Here is a 22,614-nt window from a genome sequence, read left to right on the forward strand (position 1 = left end):
AAGTGAGTTAATATATGCTGAGCATTCAGAAGAGTGTCTGCTTAGAGTAACTGTGATTGTCAGTGCTATTTACTATTTGTGAGGTCACATGAGACATGTTCACTGCCCTTTATTTATTTATTTATTTTTTCACTGCCCTTTAATACCTTCCTGCATGGCTGGAAGGAAATCATGAAAGACAAGACTAGTGTCAAAGTCTAGACAATGTCACATTGTGGTTCCTCCTGGGTACAGTGGGGGCTAGGAGAAAGTCTCCTTATCTCTTTGGCCCCCAACTCAGGATCTGAGAAGAATAAAGCTATGGGGTATTACTTCAGGTGTACTTACTCTCTCCTAGACTGCTGCCACAGCTGGACAGTGGCCTGTTCCTTCTGCTATTCCGTTAAATCTCATTGATACCAGTCATAATTCTACATTACAGACTTGATGAGACCTCTTTCCTGTGCGAACCTTTCAAAGGCACCCAGTCACTGATATAATATCTCAAGCTCCTTATACTGGATTCCAGAGGTCTTTGAAAACCGGCCACTAACCTGTCCTTCCAGTCCTATTTAGCCCCATTTTCTGCCCAGCCAATGCACCTTCCTTCCTGAATCCTGCATGGTCATGGGTTGCTAACCACATCATATTACTTTGTGTACCTGTATCCTTGGCTTGGAATGCCATTTCCCTTTCTTCCCCAGGTACACACCTTCTTATCTTCCCAGGTCAAGTTGAAATGTAAAAGGGGATCTCTCCTCTAAGCTCTGAGTTGAGCGTATGGCCAACTCTTGGCTGCTCTTGGCACTGTGCATGCGCTCTGTCTAACTGCTCCTACCCAGTGCTATAATTATGACTCTCCTCATCTCTGTGAGGTTGTAATTGTTTAAAGGCTTGGGTGTTTCCTTATTCTTTGCCAATATATTATTGAGACCAAACAGATACTTAGTAAATATTTTGGTAATAAGTGAATGGGCATGTCTGGGTTTATATTAAAACTCAAGAATTGGGCAGCCCGGGTGGCTCAGCGATTTAGCGCCACCTTCAGCCCAGGGCCTGATCCTGGAGACCCAGGATCAAGTCCCACGTTGAGCTTCCTGATTAGAGTCTGCTTCTCCCTCTGCCTGTGTCTCTACCCCCCCCACCCCCCGTGTGTGTGTGTGTCCCTCATGGATAAATAAATAAAATCTTTAAGAAAAAACTCAAGAATTGGGGCTATTGTTAAATTAAAAGTTGTCTTTGATCATGTTAAAAGCAGCAGTAGTGGGATATGTTCCACTTTAGCAATACAGATCTGCTGTGGCTAGGGATGTTGGCAATTATTGTGAGCATTTCTAAAAAGGTAATAGCAGTTCCTGATCTTGTGGGTTTATGTAGAAGGATAAAATAAGACAAATACCAAGATAATTTTAGTGTAAATTGAATGCAATAAGTGTCTGAGGTTCTCTTCCAGAACTACCATGCTCTCTATGACTTGGGTGTTCTCCAGCCATCTTTCCAGAAACTTCAGGCTCATGGAGACCTGGAACCCTCACTCATGTGCACTGTGGCCTCCTTACAGCTAAGGGGAGGACATGGTGCATTGTGAATTCTAAATGAGTGTTTTCTTTGCCTGAGCAGAGTGTCTTGAAAGAAATAATGTGCCACAGAGCTACAAAAGTGGCCAATACCACATGTGGGACTGTGTTGCTTGAGTTTTTCAGGAAGAAAGAGATGGCAGAGACAAGGAAAGGCCCATGGGTGGAATCTATTTACTCAGTTAATATTGACTGAATGTCTCCCAAGAGCTAGGTACAGTGCCAGGCAGAAGGGTGTATGGATGAACAAAATGGGCTTAGTCCCGCCCTCCATGAAACTTATCTGCCTCCTTTGGTTTGGGCTGTTATAACAAAAATACCATAGACATAGTGGCTCATAAACAACAGAAATTTATTTCTCACAGTTCTGTAGAGTGGGAGGTTCAAAATCACTGGCCAATTTGGTGTCTGGTGAAAGCCATTTCCTTGTTTATAGATGGCTGCCTTTTCACTGTATTCCCACATGGTGGAAAGGATAAGGGAGCTCTCTGTGGTCTCTTTTCTAAGGGCACCATTTACAAGTCCCATGTACTTCATGACTGAAGAACCTCCCTTGGATCCACCTCTTAATACCATCACACTGGGGATTACGATTCAGCATATGGATTTTTGGAGGGAGGGAGGGGACACAAACATTCACTCTGTAGCAGCGTGGACAGTAAAACATGACCAGGAGACAAAGACTCCCAAATACTTTGTTTGAGTAAAGAACCAATCAGATTAAGAGATATATTGTACCTTTACAAATGAAGACAGAAGAGGGAAATTTAAAAGCTCTTCTTATGTCTTAAAAAGGAAATATTGCAAATATTTATGTCTTCAGGGCAAATCAGAAGCAGGGATTGGACAAAGAGTGGTAAGGCAGGTGGGAAATGACAGGTCTGAAAAAAGAAACAAGGTTACTGTTATTATTATTATATGACTTCTCTGAATTACTCTTTATATAAGAGAATCCCCATCCTATCTCATCATATACTAGATACCTTTTCTTCCTTTCTATTTCTTCATAACAACTGGCATGACCAGTTGGCATGATCTCTATATATTCTCATGTCTGTGGTCTGTTTCACCCCCTAGATACATGACCCATGAGAAGAGGACAGGACCTGCTTGTTCACTGGTACACCCTAAAAGTACATGTATACAGTAGTTGCTCATCAAGGTTTTATGGAATGATTCAGTGAATGAAAGCAAGGGTCTTCAATTAAATGGGTTGCTCAAAAGTAAATTTAATAATTTTTAGGCTTTTACTCTACTCATTTTCTGATTTGCTGTCTGAACCTGAGCACATAATTAGAATATAAACCTCTCTATCTGTTATTTCTATCAAAACTTGTTTATCATCCTCTTCTTAAATTAGGAGACATCCAAGCAAGTTTTATTTATAAGATGTATTTTCATAGCATAGTAAAGAAAGTGGCATTTCAGACTAACATTAAAAACACTTGAAGGGGGCAGCCCCGGTGGCGCAGCGGTTTAGCGCCGCCTGCAGCCCGGGATGTGATCCTGGAGACCCGGGATCGAGTCCCATATCGGGCTTCCTGCGTGGAGCCTGCTTCTCCCTCTGCCTGTGTCTCTGCCTCTCTCCTGGCTCTCTCTGAATGAATGAATAAATAAATCTTAAAAAATTAAAAAAAAAAACACTTGAAGGATCCATGTGGCAGGGAGGAAGGACATGAAGGCCAGTGCACAATGACCTGTATGGAGAGACAGACAAGGACTAGAACTCTGCTACTCTTAGTGGAATAGATTTTATCTCGGAAGTGATGAGCAATAATAAGAAAGATTGATCTTTAGAATGACCTTTGACACCACTGAGAAAGATAGGCTGGAGGGGTGAGATTTGAGTAGGAGACTGAGATAGAATCCAACAAGATATGAGAGTATATTCCCGGATAGCCTGGGAAGGCTTGGGATCTTTGTAAGCAGTGTGGGCAGATAGCACCAGGAGGCAACCAGTACTGTGTGCTGCAGACAGGAAGGAAGGAAGATATTTGGGGCATGCTAAGTCTTAAATGTCTGCATGACATCAAAGGTCAAATGCCAAGTGGAACAGATGGCTCTGGAGCTTAGAGATGCAAGCTGGGCTGAAAGTATAAATGTGAGAGTCATCAATATCATCATGATGATATTTCATTCAAGGATATTGAAGAAATGGACGAAGAGAAAGAGTAGAGTTCAGGAGGAAGTAATAAGGAGCTCTCCACATAGAGGATGGACATATGATCAAAACCCAACAAAGGACATTGAGAAGAAGAGGGAAGAGAAATTGAAGAAAGTGTTGTCAAAGAATCCAAAAGAAGATAGTGTTTCAAGAAGGTAGATAGGATCAAATAATGCTAAATGCTGACAAATAAAGCAAATAAGGGCAGAGATATCCCTATTGTATTTGGCATCTAGAAGTCAATGGTGACAGGTGGACAGATAGAGACAGCAGCCATCTGGAGGAGGTCGAAGACAGAAGGTGAAGTGAGGACATGGAGCCAAATTGTGCCTATTTGTGCTTTCTAGAAGTTTATTTATGAAGAGGGCTCAAAAAATAGAGGTCAAACCCGAAGGGTTAGGAGTCAAGGGAGGGTTCTTTTTAAAAAAATTTTTTTTTATTTACTTATGATAGTCACAGAGAGAGAGAGAGAGGCAGAGACACAGGCAGAGGGAGAAGCAGGCTCCATGCACCGGGAGCCCGATGTGGGACTTGATCCCGGGTCCCCAGGATCGCGCCCCGGGCGAAAGACAGGCGCCAAACGGCTGCGCCACCCAGGGATCCCAGGGAGGGTTCTTTTTAAGATGAGAAATACTAGATGTTTTTGTCGGTGGGAAGAAGTGATGAGAGGGACAGACAGAGACGGGGGGGGGGGGGAGAGGAGAGAGAGAGAGAGATGGATGCAGCTAGGAGAGAAGAGCTGAGAATTCCCATGAAGCAATATCCTCAAGAAGGTAAGGGCTGGGTTCCAGGGGCCGTGTGGGTGGAGACCCTGCTTGTAACACGAAGGAGTGCAACCCAGATATCAGTGGATCTGGTATGGGAAGATGGGACTGTTCATGTCTGATGGGTTCTGTCTTCTCAGCAGGGTATGAAGTTGGGTGGTAGGGGCAAAGTGAGGTTGGGAAGAGAGAAGAGATGAAATCCTAATCTTTAGGATGAAAAAACCCAGCTTACTAAAAAAACAGAATTGGACCACCAGGCCAAATGAGGACTATTTTGGCACTTGACACTATTACTGCAAAGTAAAACCAGTCAGCCTGTGTGTGATTTTTCTGAAGCAACTTTCAGCCATCCTAATTATGTCTTAGTGGGGGAGTGGGAAGTGGTCTGATTTCAGATATATCCAAGAAGTGACTGGAGCAGTCTGGAAAGATAATGAGTATTCATTGATCACAACTGTCTTTGGAGAGATGTCTACCAAGAAGTTGCTGCGACTGAGATCCAAGAAGTTTCTGCCTGTGTTGTCTTTTAGGATTTTGGTGAATTCCTGTCTCATACTTATATCTTTCATCCATTTTGAGTTTATTTTTGTATATGGTGTGAGAAAATGGTCCAATTTCATTCTTTTGCCTGTGGCTGTCTAATATTCCCCAAATCAGTGTTGAAGAGACTTTTTTTTCAGTGGATATTCTTTCCTGTTTAGTTGAAGATTAGTTGACCATAGAGTTGAGGGTATATTTCTGGGTTATCTATTCTGTTCTATTGATCTATGTGTCTGTTTTTGTGCCAGTAACATACTGTCTTGATTACAGCTTTGATGTACTGTGAACATAATGACAAACACAGTGATTCGAAGGGGCATACCCCCCAATGTTTATAGCAGCAATGTCCATGATAGCCAAAATATGAAAAGAGCTCAGATGTCCATTGACAGATGAATGGATAAAAAAAGATGTGGTCTATCTATCTATATATCATCTATCTATCTTCAAAATGGAATATTACTCAGCCATCATCACCATTCATTTTAAAGAATGAAGTCTTGCCATTTGCAATGACATAGATGAAGCTAAAGAGTATTTTGCTAAGCAAAATAAATCAGTCAGAGGAAGACATATATGATTTCACTCATATGTGGAATTTAAGAAACAAAACAGATTAAGATAGGGGAAGGGAAGGAAAATAAAATGATAAAAACAGAGATGGTGGCAAACCATAAGAGACCCTTTACTCCAGGAAACAAACTGAGGGTTGCTGGAGGGGAGGAGTTTGGGGGGAATGGGGTAACTGAGTGATGGGCATCAAGGAGGGCACTTGATGGAATAAGCCCTGGGTGTTATATGCAATTGATGATTTACTAAACTCTACCTCTAAAACTAAACTAAACTAAACTAAACCACTAAACTAAACTAAACTAAGCTAAACTAAACTACATGTAGGAAGAAACCAACAGGCAGTGACATCCTGGAGACACAGGGGGAGATTATCAGGAAGAAGCGGGGGGTCCATAGGAAGAGGTGAAGTCACACAAGTCCAGAGAAGTGAACACGGGTAGGGAAGCAGCCACAGAAGTTGGTGATGTGTTTTTCCTCTGTGAACATGGGAATGAAGGGAATAGCACCAGGGAGCAGAGGGTTTGCAGTCCGGGCTGAGGATGGGTGCTAGTGGGAAAAGGAGATGAAGGAGAAAGAGTTCTAAGAATGCATTCATGAAGAAATTGCTGTGTTTTAACTTTTTCAGATAATGGCTTTTCTCTTGAGGAAAAAGACCTCTCTCCTAAACCACCGAATTTTTCAGCTCATCCTCTCCATTGCTGGCACTGCAGAATTAGGCTTTGGGTCATCTGCTGTCACCAACGTTGGTGTCTTTCAACACATCCTCTGCAATTTTGAGGTAAACTGGAGACTAGTCATTAGACCTGAAACAGTGGGTGTGTGTCCTGGTAAAGAACATCTGGAGCTTCCTCTAAACTCTGCTGGCCAGTTTCCTCAATAATCATGAGGGTGGTGAAAGAGAAAACTTCAAAGGCTTTGGAGCTCAGAGACTTGGGTTTATAATTAAGAAGAGACCACCAATGGGCTTTGTGGCCTTGGGCAAGTCTCTTGATTTCTCTGGGTTCTAGTCCTCTTGTATGTGAAATGGGAAGTATCACCTCTCCCTGAGGCTGGTGTGGGGTCAAACCAGATTATATCTGGGAAAGGCTTCTAAAACTGTAGGGTACAAGATATATACGGGTTTTAAAAATATATATCCCAATCCCTTGGGTGGAGCTTTGCTGTTGACAAACATTCCTTTTTTTTTTTTTTACATTTTTTTAATTTAAATTCAATTTGTCAACATATAATAGAACACCTAATGCTCATCCATCAAACACTCCTTGAAAGGGCTGACTGAGAGACCCTGAGGGCAGGCCTGCGGCTAAGTGAGGGTACTGCACAGAATTCAAGTGACTTGCTCTGTTCACAAAGCACTATTTACTGAGTGCCCACTGGGGTCAGGCACCAGCTGTGTCCTGGAGACATGCTGGTACACAGCCGCAGTCTGGGCCCAGGACATAACTGAGGTGATACTACAATATGCTTAGATGCCACAGGGGGACAGTCAGAGGGCATCAGGGGAGTGGGGTGAGAGCACAGTCCATTCATATTTCCAGATCAGGGACTCTGGGGCTGAGTTGGGCAGAATACATTCAGTGGGGGAACATTCCAGGGGGTGTGTACACTATTCACACACAGGAGAGATGAGTACAACCATGGGGATTTGAGAGCAAGTGTCTTGAAGGGTGACCGAAGAACTGTTTGTTGCAGGGAGACTTGAGGCTGGATGGGCTGGGAGATGAGACAGGTGGGATATGCTAGGCTGCATGACATGATATGTACTTTAGCCAATCCCTGCTGCAGTCATGGAAGGATTTTAAAAATGGATTTTCTTAATTTAAAAAATGATATATACTTATTATAGAATATTTAAAATTATAGAAGAGTGAGGGTGGAAGCTTCTACTTCAGATATCCAGATGACCATTTTCAACTTTTAAGGCATTGCTTTACTGCACTTTCTATGCATAATATACATATATTTTTATATCATAGTCATAATCACAGTATAGATATATTTTAACTCCTACCTTTTCTCATATAACATAGATATTAAAAATATTTATTACGGACTTTTTTTTTTTTTTTGGCTAAAACACTTTTATGAAAAGAAAAGACACTAATGTCCAGCTTGTCTGCTCCTTCCATTTGACTATGTTAGAAGCTCTGGAGCCTACACTTTGGAGAAGAGATCATCAGTCAAGCCAGTCACTAGTACACTCTTACCCTCTCCTCCTCAGAACTCTGATTCCAAATGATCCTGTTTGTTTTGTTTTGTTTTGTTTTAAAAAAAATTTTTTTAAGATTTTATTTATTTATTCATGTGACACACACACACACACAGAGAGAGAGAGAGAGAGAGAGAGAGAGAGGCAGAGACACAGGCAGAGGAAGAAGCAGGCTCCATGCAGGGAGCCTGACATAGGACTCCGTCCCGGATCTCCAGGATCAGGCCCTGAGCTGAAGGCAGCGCTAAACCGCTGAGCCACCTGGGCTTCCCCCAAATGATCCTAAGAGTACTACATCTCATTACAAAATGGAGAGTCAGGGAGAATGCTATCTAGAGTTCATCTCCCAAAGTCTGGGATTTTTAAGAACCAGACAGTGACAAAGGCACAGCCCTGGTCCATGGACAGGCAAAATGGGGAGGAAATAGGTCTTGAGAAAGGAAGATGAGAAACATACAAGGAGCCAGGGAATAAAGGAGGGAGTTATCTAAAACTAGAAGCACACAAGTGCTAGGACCTTATGACCTATAGTACATTGCTGCACACCAAGTCACTAATAGTTCAAAAGAGCATTCATGAGACCTGTCCAATCTTATTCATAAATATAGCTACAAAATCCTAAATAAAATATTAGCTAATTGAACCAGGCCCTCGATTTGGATCTGAAGATGGATGAAAGGGTTATGCAGGAAGCCAGCCAGGTATGGAATATAGGCTCTCCATGTACAAAAGGAAAGGAGATATGCACAAATGACCTAACTACACTGATAAACAAGACAGCATGCACACCTGTACCTTCCAAAATGCTGCGGCAGAGGTCAGGCAGCTTGGCTTCAAAGCATTCCTGCCTGTAGCCTGGCCCAGAAATTACCCATGGAGGAACCCACCACCTTCCCACAGCCTGCTCGCAGAATGACCATAGTCACCACCCCACCACTCCCTGAGTAAACTTTTAGATAAGTTGGTCCTTTTGAAGCTGAAGTTAAGAAAACAAGCAACCCACAAAAACCAGAAGCTAAAAGAACAAAGTAAAACAAAAGGAAATGAAATAGAATGTAGAGATTAGAAGGACCAAATCTCAAAAAGAAGAAGACTTTTCCAAATGTCTGTCTCCATCAATTAAAATAAAAACAAGGATGTGTAAGTTGTAGATTTTATACTTTGTAGGATGGTGTAAAATTTGGAAGTCACTTGGAAGTCAATTGAAGGTCATTGACAGGCCTAGTGAAAGGTAAGTAATGGGGTCAGAAGTGAGGTGAAGGGAGGAGGATGGAAGTTAAGATGGTTGAAATAGATTCTTATTGGCTTTAGAGTAAGAAAAAAAAGAGAAGAAAATAGAAGGGAGGAAGTTTCAATACTTAAGGGATTTGAGTCTGCTTGTAGGCTTAGGAGAAGGAAGCATCAGAAAATGATGGTTAAATATACTAGTGGGAGAATCACTATTGATGGGGCAGTCCTTAAAGGAGAGGGAAGGTTCAGAGATAAGAGAGTGGGTTACAAGAGAAAAGGTGGATTCCATGTATGATGATTGGGACAGATAGTTGAGAAAGAGTGGGGAGACAGGAAGTTGAGAAGCAGGAAGTTGGGAAGCAGGGAGAGACAGGAATTAGGGAAACGGGGAAGGGACAGGAGGTTGAGGCTTTGGGTTCCTTGAAGAAGGGACAGGCCAGCTCATTCTGAGAGTGAAGTGGTCTCAGAGGTGGGGAGAGGGAAAAATCTGACATATTATCCGTTTGATATTCAAAGAAATCGAATCCAGACATCTCAGTGCAATTTGCAGTACAGGGGTTATGTGACACAGGGTAATAACCAAAAGATTCAACTTTCCAAGTTTCCCAAAATTCAGATACTTGGTATTATGTAATTTCTAAAGTGCTAGGCAGTCTCCAGTGTGGTGTGGCAGCTTCTTATTGTTCCAGTGCTCTGGAAAGGAAACAAGGATATGCTTCTGTGGGAAAGGTAAGGGCTCAGGGGCACACGATTGGTAGGTGCAGTCTTACTTTCTCATTTCTCCTGTCACGGAGGCTGATGAAGCATTTGTTCAATGACTACCTTCATGAGTGAACATTCCAAGCGTGCAGGCACTTGGACTCCTGCAGACTTCCATATTGGGGTGCCAGGCCTGTCTACCTCTATCCCTACTGGGGCCACAGCCCACACCAGCTCTCCCAAATGGCAGTTGCCCTCCTCTGTGTGTGTCAGGCAGTGCATGTGCAAAAACAGGAGCTGGAATTCTGTTAGCGTGCTTCTGGTTTAAGAGCAATCCACATATTTTACCTTAATTTACCTTACATTCACTCTTTTAAAACATTTAATGGGTCTTTATTGAGTACTCAATATGTGGTATGTGTGGTATTTGGCCCTAGGGACTAGAAAAGGGTGGTCTCTGCCTTCATGGGCCTCCTCAGAAACTTGGGTCCTTAGAGGCTCTTTTGCTTTCACTCTAAAGAGGATAGAGCCACGGACACCTTCTTGATTCAAGTGAGGTCGGTATTGACCCTTTGGGTCATTATCTGCAGGAGATGCCTGGGGGTGGGTGGGGAATGTGGTGAGGAGACATGAGGTTGGGCTTGATGGTCAGACAGACCAGGCTTTGAAGCTGGGCTCTGCCAATTAGAAACCATAGGGCGCCAGGCAAGTTACTTAGTCTCCCTAAGCCTCACTCTTCTTAGCTAGTACATGCGGATAAACGATACTATTTTAGGACAAGAACTGTAGGGCACTTCTTGCCTCGAGACAGTGGTCTCACTTATAAGTGTGAGATCTTTTAGATTCTCCGTGAATGCACTGTTGCAATCCAGATTAGAATCCTCTTAATTCTGGGCCCTAGGAAATGTCAGTATTAGGAAATAAGAAATAGAGCTCTCTAAAGGGGCATAGACGTGAGACCTGAAGGCATGCTGTCAACCTGGCTCCAGCAGGATGGTTAGCAGCTGCATTTTGTTTACTGTGAGTGAAAACAACCTGAGTGAGAAAGTTCACTCTTGGAATCTGCATGCGTTCCCTTTCACGTGCAACTCGCAGTGCAGCTGTGTGCAAGGGGACGGGGGCTGTGCTGCAGGTTTTATTTTTATTTTTTAAAAGATTTTGTTCATTTATCCATGAGAGACACACACAGAGAGAGAGGCAGAGACAAGGGCAGAGGGAGAAGCAGGCTCTATGTAGGGAGCCCGATGTGGGACTTGACCCTGGATTTCCAGGATCACACCCTGGACTGAAGGCGACGCTAAACTGCTGAGCCACCCAGGCTGCCCTGTGCTGCAGGTTTTAAAGAGTAGGACAGTGAAGAAAGTGATGCGTGCACATGTTGGATGTGTGGTGGAAGTAGCATAAAACTAGACTGGCAAGACTCGGCTTCTAATTTGAATCCTATCACTTGCAAGTGGTGAGTGGGACCCATCCCTCACCTGGTCTGTCTCAGGCTCTGTTTCCTCATTTCTAACTTGGGAAGACTGGTATTTGCCTTGCAGGCTTCAGGGAGGATGAGCTGCATTTGGTGTGTGGCTACATGGGCTGTGGGGCTGAGGGCCAGACATAGGTTAGTGCCGGTGTCCTTGGTTCCAATCAAGACTCACACTGAAGTACCAGACAGCAGCAAACATGAAGAGGAGAGGAGTGGTGTCTGAGCTCTCCCCTGGGGAAGGCACCCTCTAAGTTCTAGATGTTGGGACAACTGGTCTGATTCCTAAGCTGCTAGATTGTGTTAGTGATTTCAGGTGTCAGGAGACCATGTCCAGCCCGTTACCTGCTCACACTTTCTGGGATCCCTTCTTTACACACATCTCAGTTTCACTGCATGTTTGTTGTCTCCAGCTCTGGATGAATACCGCAGAGAACCTCGAGCTCTCCCTCTTTTCCCACCTCGTGGAAATTCTTCGATCACCAAGGTAGGCTGGTCTTTGGCAGTGTGGGGGCTAGAACTAGTGGCTTCATGCCAAGAAGGAGAATTGAGGGGCCAGGACGGGCAATGGCTCAGCAACCATGGCCTTCTCCCATTTCCAGGGCACTGAATTCCCAGGTGGCAGCACGTCTGTCTCAGTCCATTTGGGCTGCTATGACAAAATATGATACATGGGGTGGCAGATAAATGACGGAAATTTAGTTCTCGCTTCTAGAGGCTGGAAGTCTAATATCAAGGCGCTGGCAGATTTGCTGTCTGGTGAGAGCAGACATCTCACTATAATGTCACCTGGTGGGAGGGGTGAGGAAGCTCCCTGGCATCTCTTACATAAAGGCACTAATCTTATCACAAGGGCTCTACTTTCCTGACACGTTTACCTCCCAAAGATGGCACCTCCAAATACTGTCTCATTGAAGGTTAGGTTTTTACATAGGAATTTTGGGTGACACAAAATTCAATCTGTAGCAGTGTCCTTCCCAGTGGCTCACCTATGTGGGGCAAGCCTGTCCCCTGGTGGATTTGGAACCCAGAAGGGGAATCTCTAGCTCAGCAGCTAGAACCCTCAGGGGCTCAGCAAGGGAAAACACATCTCTATGTCCTCTTTGTCTCCCAATATATATATATATATATATATATATATATATATATATATATATATATATATATTTGTGTGTATATATACATATATATATTTTTATTGGAGTTCGATTTGCCAACATATGGCATAGTGCCCAGTGCTCATCCCGTCAAGTGCCCCCCTCAGTGCCCATCACCCAGTCACCCCATCCCCCTGCCCACCTCCCTTTCCACTACCCCTTGTACGTTTCCCAGGGCTCTTTTGGTTGCAAGTGGTAGAAATACAACTCAAACCAACTTAAGGAAGGGAGAGGGGGAAGAAAAAAAGAAAAGGGGGAGGACAAAAGAAGGTTGGGAAAGGGAGATTTTATTGGCTCATTCACTGGAATGGGGCAGATTTTCCCACGTGGCTGGGTGGCACTACTCCATCTGAGACCACCTTGTCCATGCTTTTTTCCATGCTGGCTTCATTTGGGCAGATGGCAAGATGGCTGCTGGGCAGCTCCTCAGAGCATATCCTCTGCCTGCACAGGCAACACAGAGGGCTTCTTTTTTACTAAGTAGTGTCAGCAATAGGATGGGGTCTCACTGGGCCATCTTGGATCACATGGTGAAGCTGGAGCCTGGCTTCAGCTCTGGAATGGATGGAGGGGAGTTAAAAAGAGACAGGTCCCAAAAGAAAACCAGGGACTGGGATTAGAATAACGGATAAGGTAGTCAGGGAAGCCACCTTAGCTACCCACCTCCTTCCTCACCTGTCAGGCTGGTCATACCCATGTCCACCTGCCTCCTCATGGAGGTCTGTTTCAGCTTATCATTAGCACCTTTGATGTTTTGAATATATTCATAAGCATCTTTTCACTTAGCCACTCACTGAATACTAATTATGAACCCATTCCCATTTCACACCCAGTTTTTATTGCTGGAAGTTCAAGAAGACAGGACAGTCTTGTGGAAAAGGAATACAGAAAAACACGCTGCTTAGTGCTGTGATAAGAAAGAGCACAAAACATAGCAGGAACTTATAGGCAGATGAGTGCCCATCTTCCTTGTTAGGCTGAGGAATACAAACCACACAGAACTGGGCTGGTTCTGCCTCTTTGTGTATCAGAAATGTGGAGCTTGGCAGAATTTATTTTATTAGTAGTGAAAAGACAGCTCAAGAAGGAGCCATCCACCGAAATTCACCCTCCTTCATCCCTTTAATTTTTCTTTCCCACTTTCTTTCTGTACTTGTTGTTTCTGGAAGATCTGGGAGCTCTTTTCTTCAAGGGAGTAGAATTTACTGGAAATTGAATTTGTGATTATCCTAAGAAGGAGGATGCGGGTGCTTGAATTCTGTCTTTTTCCCTTTTGACTCTTAGTGGCGTGTTCATCCATTTTGTGGTTTGAGTTGGGCAGGAAGAGCGTATACCCAGACAGACTCGCTGAGGGCCCCGCGCTCCTGGCTTTTGGGAAGTGCTCCGCGGTCGCATGCGAGTCTGCTCTCTTTGTTCTGAGTTTTCTGAGACCAGCATTAGTTTTCCCTGAGGCTTGGAACTTAAAAGTCGATAACTGGGGGTTGTCTTTGAAGGCAGTTTCCAGGGGTGGAAGGGCATGGGAGGCTCATCCCTGAGCAACTCTGGCACTTGGTAGACACATATTCAATGGGTGTCTGACAGCATTTTGATGAGTTGCCAAGAGAGCATTGGAGTCAGAGGGCCACAGAGCAAACCCAGACTGGGAAACCGTTTTAGAAGAAACATAGCAAATTTGGTTCATTCCAGTAAAAGCTTTTACTGCCTCTCTCCTGGGCTCATAGGGAAGGACCCCGGAATGCTGAAGTTGCTCACCAGGCACAGCTTATACCCAAGCTCATCTTCCTCTTCAACGAGCCGGGCCTCACCTTCTCCAAGATCCCCACCATCATTGCCATCCTGGGCTGTCAGCTGAGGGGCCACTTCAACATCCAAGACTTGCTCAGGTACTGTGCCAGGCTTCCCAGAGGGTGGGCAGAACCTTGGGACCATTTAACAAGGGAATATAGGCCCCAGTTCTCTCCTGACCACACTCGACCCAGTAACATTACCCTTCAATGCAATGGCAGATTCCATTTCCTTGGAATCTTCTAGAGGTCCTGTTCAAGGCTGAGAGTTGAGAAAACGGGTGGGTCTGCTAGACTCCCAGAAGGGCCATGTGCTCACTGCTCCCTGGTGCTCAGACACACTTGCTACACCAAGAGTTCAAGAATATCCATGAGCATAGTCATCCTCATCAGCCAGTGACCTAACATGTCTGCTTTTTGCAGACTTCCCAAAGGACAGGCCCAGCTGGCATGATACTTATTTAGCCTTTTTCATCCTCATTGCTATCTGTTCTGTTGACCTGGCAGAGCCAGAGCTAACTGCTCTGATGAATCCTGACAGATTTTAGAAGTCTCTGGAAACACTGCATTGATCACAGAATAACACGATGCACCTCAAACCCTGCCTTGAGGCTGATTTGGGTGGATCTATGTATAAAACCTTTATATGTGTTGAGCAAACATGGGTTGAGCCCAGCATTGAATGATCTTTCTCTTTCTGCATTAAGAATCGGGCTGTTTGTTGTGTACACTCTCAAGCCTTCTTCGGTGAACGAGAGGGAGATCTGCGTGGATGGGGGCCTGGACTCCTCGGTGCCTGGTGAGAAGACCTTTCTCAGACACCAGCCTGAAGGCTGCAGGCTGAGCCTTATGGCACCCCCAAGAGCCACCTGTATTGGGGCCATTGTGTAGAGGAAAGAGCTGAGGTGAAGGACAGGGAAGGTATCCACAACTGAGCAGTTGTTCCCAATTACTGGCTTGTGAGGTCTTAGTTTTATGAGGAGGACTGCAATCAGATCAAATTGTATATTCTTCCTTCACAACCTTAAATGTCTTCTAAGACATCCAGGATAAAACTCAGTTCCCTATAGGCCAACAGGTGAATCCTTCAAGATCCAGTTTCTGCCTACTTTCCTGGTTGAATCTTTCCTACCCTTGCTCCCCCAACGAACCCCATATTCAGCGCTGTGAAGCACCTGCACATCCTCATGTGTGATGGTCTGCCCTCCAGCCATGCTTTGCACATGCTGTTCCCTTGGCAGAAATGCCTCCCCTGATTCACCTCACTCCCTACTTTGCCCACTGCACTAACCATTTCCAGTCCCACCAAGCCAGATCAAGTCACCTCCTCTGCTTCTAGAGCCCTTGGGCTTACTCTAATGCATGGGTCTGTGGTTTGTTTCCTTGAGTTTCTCTCCTCCCAATCAGGTGCAGAACAAGAACTATGTCATGTTTCTTCTGTTAGGGCAGGTATGAAGGGAACAATCACTGGCTACTTTGTTCTGGGCCCTCCAGATCTGTGCCATCCAAGATGGGAGTCTCTAGCCACATGTGGCCACTAAAATTTAAATTTTAATTGATAGAAATGAAATACAATTAAAAATTCAATTCCTTAGTCACACTAGCAATGTTCTGAGTACTAGATAACCACATGAGGCTAGTGGTTACTGTGTTGGACAGAGGAGGTACAAAGCATTCCTTTCATTGCAAAAGATTCTTTTGGACAGTGTTACTTAATCTAGAAAGATCTCTTATCCTTAGGTCAAAAACCTGAATAGTAGGAATTGATATTCCCATTTTGCAGATGAGGAAATGGAAACTCAGAGAGATTAAGACCTTTGGGGTCAGAATCCCAGAGAGAAATCTGACTCTACTTCTTCAAGCTGTCTTATCAGTCCTATTTCTGCAGCATGGTTTGTGTGGCCTAAATTAGTTGTAAAATAACTGGTTAACCAAGGGAATGAATGAATGGATAATGGGACAAAATTTAGCCCCCTCTTTATAGGGACCTCATTCTGAACTCTGCTATCCAAGCTCTGTTTTTAGTGTAATATTGGCATGCCAAAGGCCTAGCCTGGAAGCACATTGAGATTGAGTACTAAAAATCTCTACGACTCTGTTCCCAATACCTCCCATAATGCCCAGGAAATAGTAGGTGGTCAAGAAATGTTGCAGCTTATGATAAGGTAAAAAAACATTCTTCTAGTGAAAGATAAATTTGACCTTATTTTTAGGATTGTTTTGGGGGGCGGTAGGAAGCATCAAAAACATTTCCAGGTAAAGGGAACTTTAGAAACATTTCCTGAAATTATTTTTAAGTCTTGCATAGAAGTCTAGACTCCAACGCCAACATTTCGAGTCCCATCCATGCACAAATTCCTGTGTGAACTAAGCATTTGGTGAATGATTGCTTACTGCAACACATATTATGTCTCTTTACATCCGTTTTCTCTCAAATCTGAATTTCCCTTTTTTGTAGCTGGAAACCAAACATCTGGAAAGACAATCTGGCTCAGAAACCAGTTGCTGGAGATGCTGTTCAGTGTAATATCTTCCTCCCAACTTCATCTGTCCTCTGAGTAAGTAGCTCTGGGAAGAGTGATTTGGCATGAGATCGCCTCATACAGGATGCAGTATTAAAACCTTTTCTTAATGAAAAGTTTAGCATCTCTGAGTTGGTTTTCTGCAGTGTATTTCCTGCACCAGTCAGAAAGAAAATTATATTCTCTCCACCAAATAAAGCAGACCTTGCCCTAAGATACTCTGGTACAAATGTGCAATGGGCATGAGTAACTCCAAACAGATTTGGTAAAATTACAATAGGCTCCTTTTGTTACCATTGCTATAGTATAATTGTTATTGTTTTGGCAATTGTGACAACTACTGATTTTGACGTCCTGTGCTTGGCAGACAATAGAATGGAGAAATGGTTAGCCTAAATAACATCTATCAAGGAAAAGGCTTGCCAAATTCTTCTGCTATTTTATTCTCAATTTTTCAGTTATTTTTCCAAGTTAGAAAAACAAGTATTTGCCTTCAATTAACTTTGAAAACAATGTGTAACCATAAAATTCCATTAATTCTCTCTCCCTGACTGCTGCTTTATGTCCAACTCCAGCGTCACTCATTCAGCAACTGTTTGTTGAGCCCCTACTGTGTGCCAGACATCATTCCTCACTGCAGGAATATAGTGCTGAGGAAGTCAGACCAGATCCTTACTCCTGCTGAGTTGACATTTTCATGTGTATTTGTGTTTGGGAGAGGGAGGAATGAGGTGAGGAGTCACCTCTCAGTAAAACAGCCTTGCAAGTAGTGCTTAAAAAGTCTGCATTCCTCGAATCAGAGCATGATAGAAATGGAAGATGCCTTGGAGATGAGCTAGTTCAACTCTTTTCCTTTTTCATCTTTTTGAATGAGAATATAGTGTTCTGCTTAAGCACTGGGGCTCTGATCTCTAGACCTCCTAGGTTCGAATCCCACCTCTGCTTCCAGAAAACTTGGGGAGGTTAGTTAAGCCTTCCATACCCTCTTTTGTTCATCTATCTGAGGATAAAATTAGTATCTGCTAAAGATGGAAATTGATATGTGGCTGGCCCTAGGAACAGTGTCTGGAATACTATAAATACTCCATAAGCTAACTGCTATCATTATCATCTCACCATCACTGCCATCATCATCACAATCACCACCATCACCAACACTATCATTATCATCATCACTACCATCACCATCATTACCACCATGACCATCATCATCACCACCATCATCATCACCATTATGATACATCATCAAGAAAAATGACCAGAGCTCATCAAGAGCCCTGCCAAATTCACCCAGTTAGTAAACAGAGGCAGGGATAGAAGAGAGGACCCAGTTCTTGATCTCCAGTCTGGTGACCACAGCCTCGCTCCCTAGTCTGGCAGCTAGAACGGAGAACACTGCCCAGCAAAGATAGACCCTTTTTTGGCTCCCAGGAGGCAGAGTCCTTTGCTGAGCCATTACCCCTGAGGTTTGGTTACCCACCCCTTCCAGTCCCTTCCAGCAAATTTGTATTCTCCAAACTCATCATTCTATTTTATTTTTTTTTAATAATAAATTTATTTTTTATTGGTGTTCAATTTGCCGATATACAGAATAACACTCAGTGCTCATCACATCAAGTGCCCCCCTCAGTGCCCGTCACCCATTCACCCCCACCCCCCGCCCTCCTCCCCTTCTACCACCCCTAGTTTGTTTCCCAGAGTTAGGAGTCTTCCATGTTCTGTCTCCCTTTCTGATATTTCCTACCCATTTCTTCTCCCTTCCCTTCTATTCCCTTTCACTATTATTTATATTCCCCAAATGAATGAGAACATTTAATGTTTGTCCTTCTCCGATTCACTTATTTCACTCAGCATAATACCCTCCAGTTCCATCCACATTGAAGCAAATGGTGGGTATTTGTCATTTCTAATGGCTGAGTAATATTCCATTGTATACATAAACCACATCTTCTTTATCCGTTCATCTTTCGATGGACACCGAGGCTCCTTCCACAGTTTGGCTATTGTGGACGTTGCTGTGGCTATTGTGGACGTTGCTGCTAGAAACATCGGGGTGCAGGTGTCCCGGCGTTTCACTGCCTCTGTATCTTTGGGGTAAATCCCCAACAGTGCAATTGCTGGGTCGTAGGGCAGGCCTATTTTTAACTCTTTGAGGACCCTCCACACAGTTTTCCAGAGTGGCTGCACCAGTTCACATTCCCACCAACAGTGTAAGAGTGTTCCCTTTTCTCTGCATCCTCTCCAACATTTGTGGTTTCCTGCCTTATTAATTTTCCCCATTCTCACTGGTGTGAGGTGGGATCTCATTGTGGTTTTGATTTGTATTTCCCTGATGGCAAGTGATGCAGAGCATTTTCTCTTGTGCATGTTGGCCATGTCTATGTCTTCCTCTGTGAGATTTCTGTTCATGGCTTTTGCCCATTTCATGATTGGATTGTTTGTTTCTTTGGTGTTGAGTTTTATAAGTTCTTTACAGATCTTGGAAACTAGCCCTTTCTCTGATATGTCATTTGCAAATATCTTCTCCCATTCTGTAGGTTGTCTTTTAGTTTTGTTGACTGTATCCTTTGCTGTGCAAAAGCTTCTTATCTTGATGAAGTCCCAATAGTTCATTTTTGCTTTTGTTTCTTTTGCCTTCATGGATGTATCTTGCAAGAAGTTACTGTGGCCGAGTTCAAAAAGGGTGCTGCCTGTGTTCTCCTCTAGGATTTTGATGGAATCTTGTCTCACGTTTAGATCTTTCATCCATTTTGAGTTTATCTTTGTGTCTGGTGCAAGAGAGTGGTCTGGTTTCATTCTTCTGCATGTGGATGTCCAATTTTCCCAGCACCATTTATTGAAGAGACTGTCTTTCTTCCAGTGGATCGTCTTTCCTCCTTTGTCGAATATTAGTTGACCATAAAGTTGAGGGTCCACTTCTGGATTCTCTATTCTGTTCCATTGATCTATGTGTCTGTTTTTGTGCCAGTACCACACTGTCTTGATGACCACAGCTTTGTAGTACAACCTGAAATCTGGCATTGTGATGCCCCCAGCTATGGTTTTCTTTTTTAAAATTCCCCTGGCTATTTGGGGTCTTTTTTGATTCCACACAAATCTTAAAATAATTTGTTCTAACTCTCTGAAGAAAGTCCATGGTATTTTGATAGGGATTGCATTGAACGTGTAAATTGCCCTGGGTAACATTGACATTTTCACAATATTAATTCTGCCAATCCATGAGCATGGAATATTTTTCCATCTCTTTGTGTCTTCCTCAATTTCTTTCAGAAGTGTTCTGTAGTTTTTAAGGTATAGATCCTTTACCTCTTTGGTTAGGTTTATTCCTAGGTATCTTATGCTTTTGGGTACAATTGGAAATGAGATTGACTCCTTAATTTCTCTTTCTTCAGTCTCATTGTTAGTGTATAGAAATGTCATTGATTTCTGGGCATTGATTTTGTATCCTGCCACGCTGCCAAATTGCTGTATGAGTTCTAGCAATCTTGGGGTGGAGGCTTTTGGGTTTTCGATGTAGAGTATCATGTCATCGGCGAAGAGGGAGAGTTTGACTTCTTCTTTGCCAATTTGAATGCCTTTAATGTCTTTTTGTTATCTGATTGCTGAGGCTAGGACTTCCAATACTATGTTGAATAGCAGTGGTGAGAGCGGACATCCCTGTCTTGCTCCTGATCTTAGGGGAAAGGCTCCCAGTGCTTCCCCATTGAGAATGATATTTGCTGTGGGCTTTTCGTAGATGGCTTTTAAGATGTCGAGGAAAGTTCCCTCTATCCCTACACTCTGAAGAGTTTTGATCAGGAATGGATGCTGTATTTTGTCAAATGCTTTCTCTGCATCTAATGAGAGGATCATATGGTTCTTGGTTTTTCTCTTGCTGATATGATGAATCACATTGATTGTTTTATGAGTGTTGAACCAGCCTTGTGTCCCGGGGATAAATCCTACTTGGTCATGGTGAATAATTTTCTTAATGTATTGTTGGATCCTATTGGCTAGTATCTTGCTGAGAATTTTTGCATCCATGTTCATCAGGGATATTGGTCTATAATTCTCCTTTTTGGTGGGGTCTTTGTCTGGTTTTGGAATTAAGGCTATGCTGGCCTCATAGAACGAATTTGGAAGTACTCCATCTCTTTCTATCTTTCCAAACAGCTTTAGTAGAATAGGTATTGTTTCTTCTTTAAATGTTTGATAGAATTCCCCAGGGAATCATCTGGCCCTGGACTCTTGTGTCTTGGGAGGTTTTTTTTTTTTTAAATTCAGAATTTTAATTATGTACATAAATAGCAACATGAGAACCAGGAGTTCTAATGCTGGACATTATCTCTAGGTGAAAGGATTTCCGATTAGTCCACTGGTAGTATGGTATCACCCAAGATAACAAAGAAGCCTGGTATAGTGTTTCCTGAAGAAGAAAGCCTATTTACTACATTCAGTACTGACTTCTCTGCCATTTTTCTGTAGAAAATGCATGGAGTTTCCAATGTTTACCTAAAACTGATTAAAATGGGCAGAGCATGGAGCATTCTACTTATTTCCAGGTGAATTCTTTACATTTCCTGGCTTTTGAAAGTTCTCCTTCCACAAATCTTCTATGACTATGTATCCTCGTAAACCCCAGTCATATAATTTCTCCCCACTGACCTGGACAAATACAATGGCTTGTTGTGGATAATAAAGAGAGGCAGCTAGTCCCATGAACCCAGGTGGATACACGAGCTTCTTTATTTTTGACCCTCTAGCCAAAAGAAGTCCAACAATGCCAGCAAAACCAATAACACCAAGTCTTGGAAAAAAATCCTGGAGGTGCATTTTGGAGATATTCATAGCTGTCTAACCCCCATTGAACCAAGCTCTGCATCTTGGGCTTTGTTCGTGAGTACATTTCCTGACACCAACTTGTATATGGCTCGCAATAATGTCGGAGATGTGAAATGTTTTCTTCAAGCTGGGTCCTTGGCTCCTCCACATATTTAGATTGACCCTTAGGAACTGAGTAGAGTGAAAGCTCAATAACCTTCACAGAAGTTTTGTGAGGTGAGTCCCTTTTAGGTGATGCATAGACTTTAAAGGTGAGCAGACTCAGGCTGGCTGGCCCCACAGACCTCCGAATTACTTTGAACATGTTGCTGGCAGAGGTGGCTCTGGCCTCTTGGGAGGTTTTTGATGACTGCTTCAATTTTCTCCCTGGTTATTGGCCTGTTCAGATTTTCTATTTCTTCCTGTTCCAGTTTTGGTAGTTTGTGGCTTTCCAGAAATGTGTCCATTTCTTCTAGATTGCCTAATTTATTGGTGTATAGCTGCTCATAGTATGTTTTTCAAATCATTTGTATTTCCTTGGTGTTGGTGGTGATCTCTCCTTTCTCATTCATGATTTTATTAATTTGAGTCTTCTCTCTCTTCTTTTTAATAAGGCTGGCTAATGGTTTATCTATCTTATTAATTCTTTCAAAGAACCAACTCCTGGTTTTGTTGATCTGTTCCACAGTTCTTCTGGTCTCGATTTTGTTGAGTTCTGCTCGAATCTTTATTAACTCTCTTCTGCTGGGTGTGGGATCTATTTGCTGTTTTTTCTCTAGCTCCTTTATGTGTAAGGTTAGCTTTTGTATTTGAGTTCTTTCCAGTTTTTGGATGGATGCTTGCATTGCGATGTATTTCCCCCTCAGGACTGCTTTTGCTGTATCCCAAAGATTTTGAATGGTTGTATCTTCATTCTCATTAATTTTCATGAAACTTTTTAATTCTTCCTTAATTTCCTGGTTGACCCTTTCATCTTTTAGCAGGATGGTCCTTAACCTCCACGTGTTTGAGGTCCTTCCAAACTTCTTGTTGTGATTTAGTTCTAATTTCAAGGCATTATGGTCTGAGAATATGCAGGGGACGATCCCAATCTTTTGGTATCGGTTCAGACCTGATTTGTGACCCAGTATGTGGTCTGTTCTGGA

At 43.1% G+C, this 22,614-nt stretch overlaps 1 protein-coding gene and 1 pseudogene across 1 annotated transcript in view; one reads left to right on the forward strand and one right to left on the reverse strand.

The window, feature by feature from the left end:
* The window catches only part of WDFY4 (WDFY family member 4), a 284,669-nt gene that overhangs the window by 95,195 nt on the left and 166,860 nt on the right, over window positions 1-22,614 (forward strand). The window contains exons 24-28 of the mRNA XM_055345541.1: window positions 6,223-6,375; window positions 11,620-11,693; window positions 14,085-14,246; window positions 14,855-14,946; window positions 16,606-16,705. Of these exons, the coding sequence (XP_055201516.1) occupies window positions 6,223-6,375; window positions 11,620-11,693; window positions 14,085-14,246; window positions 14,855-14,946; window positions 16,606-16,705 (581 nt within the window). The remainder of the gene's footprint in view (window positions 1-6,222; window positions 6,376-11,619; window positions 11,694-14,084; window positions 14,247-14,854; window positions 14,947-16,605; window positions 16,706-22,614) is intronic.
* LOC129522970 (MICOS complex subunit MIC26-like) lies at window positions 21,167-21,794 on the reverse strand (annotated as a pseudogene).

This window comes from Nyctereutes procyonoides, unplaced genomic scaffold (assembly GCF_905146905.1).
Source record: "Nyctereutes procyonoides isolate TBG_1078 unplaced genomic scaffold, NYPRO_anot_genome, whole genome shotgun sequence".
Lineage (NCBI taxonomy): Eukaryota > Metazoa > Chordata > Mammalia > Carnivora > Canidae > Nyctereutes > Nyctereutes procyonoides.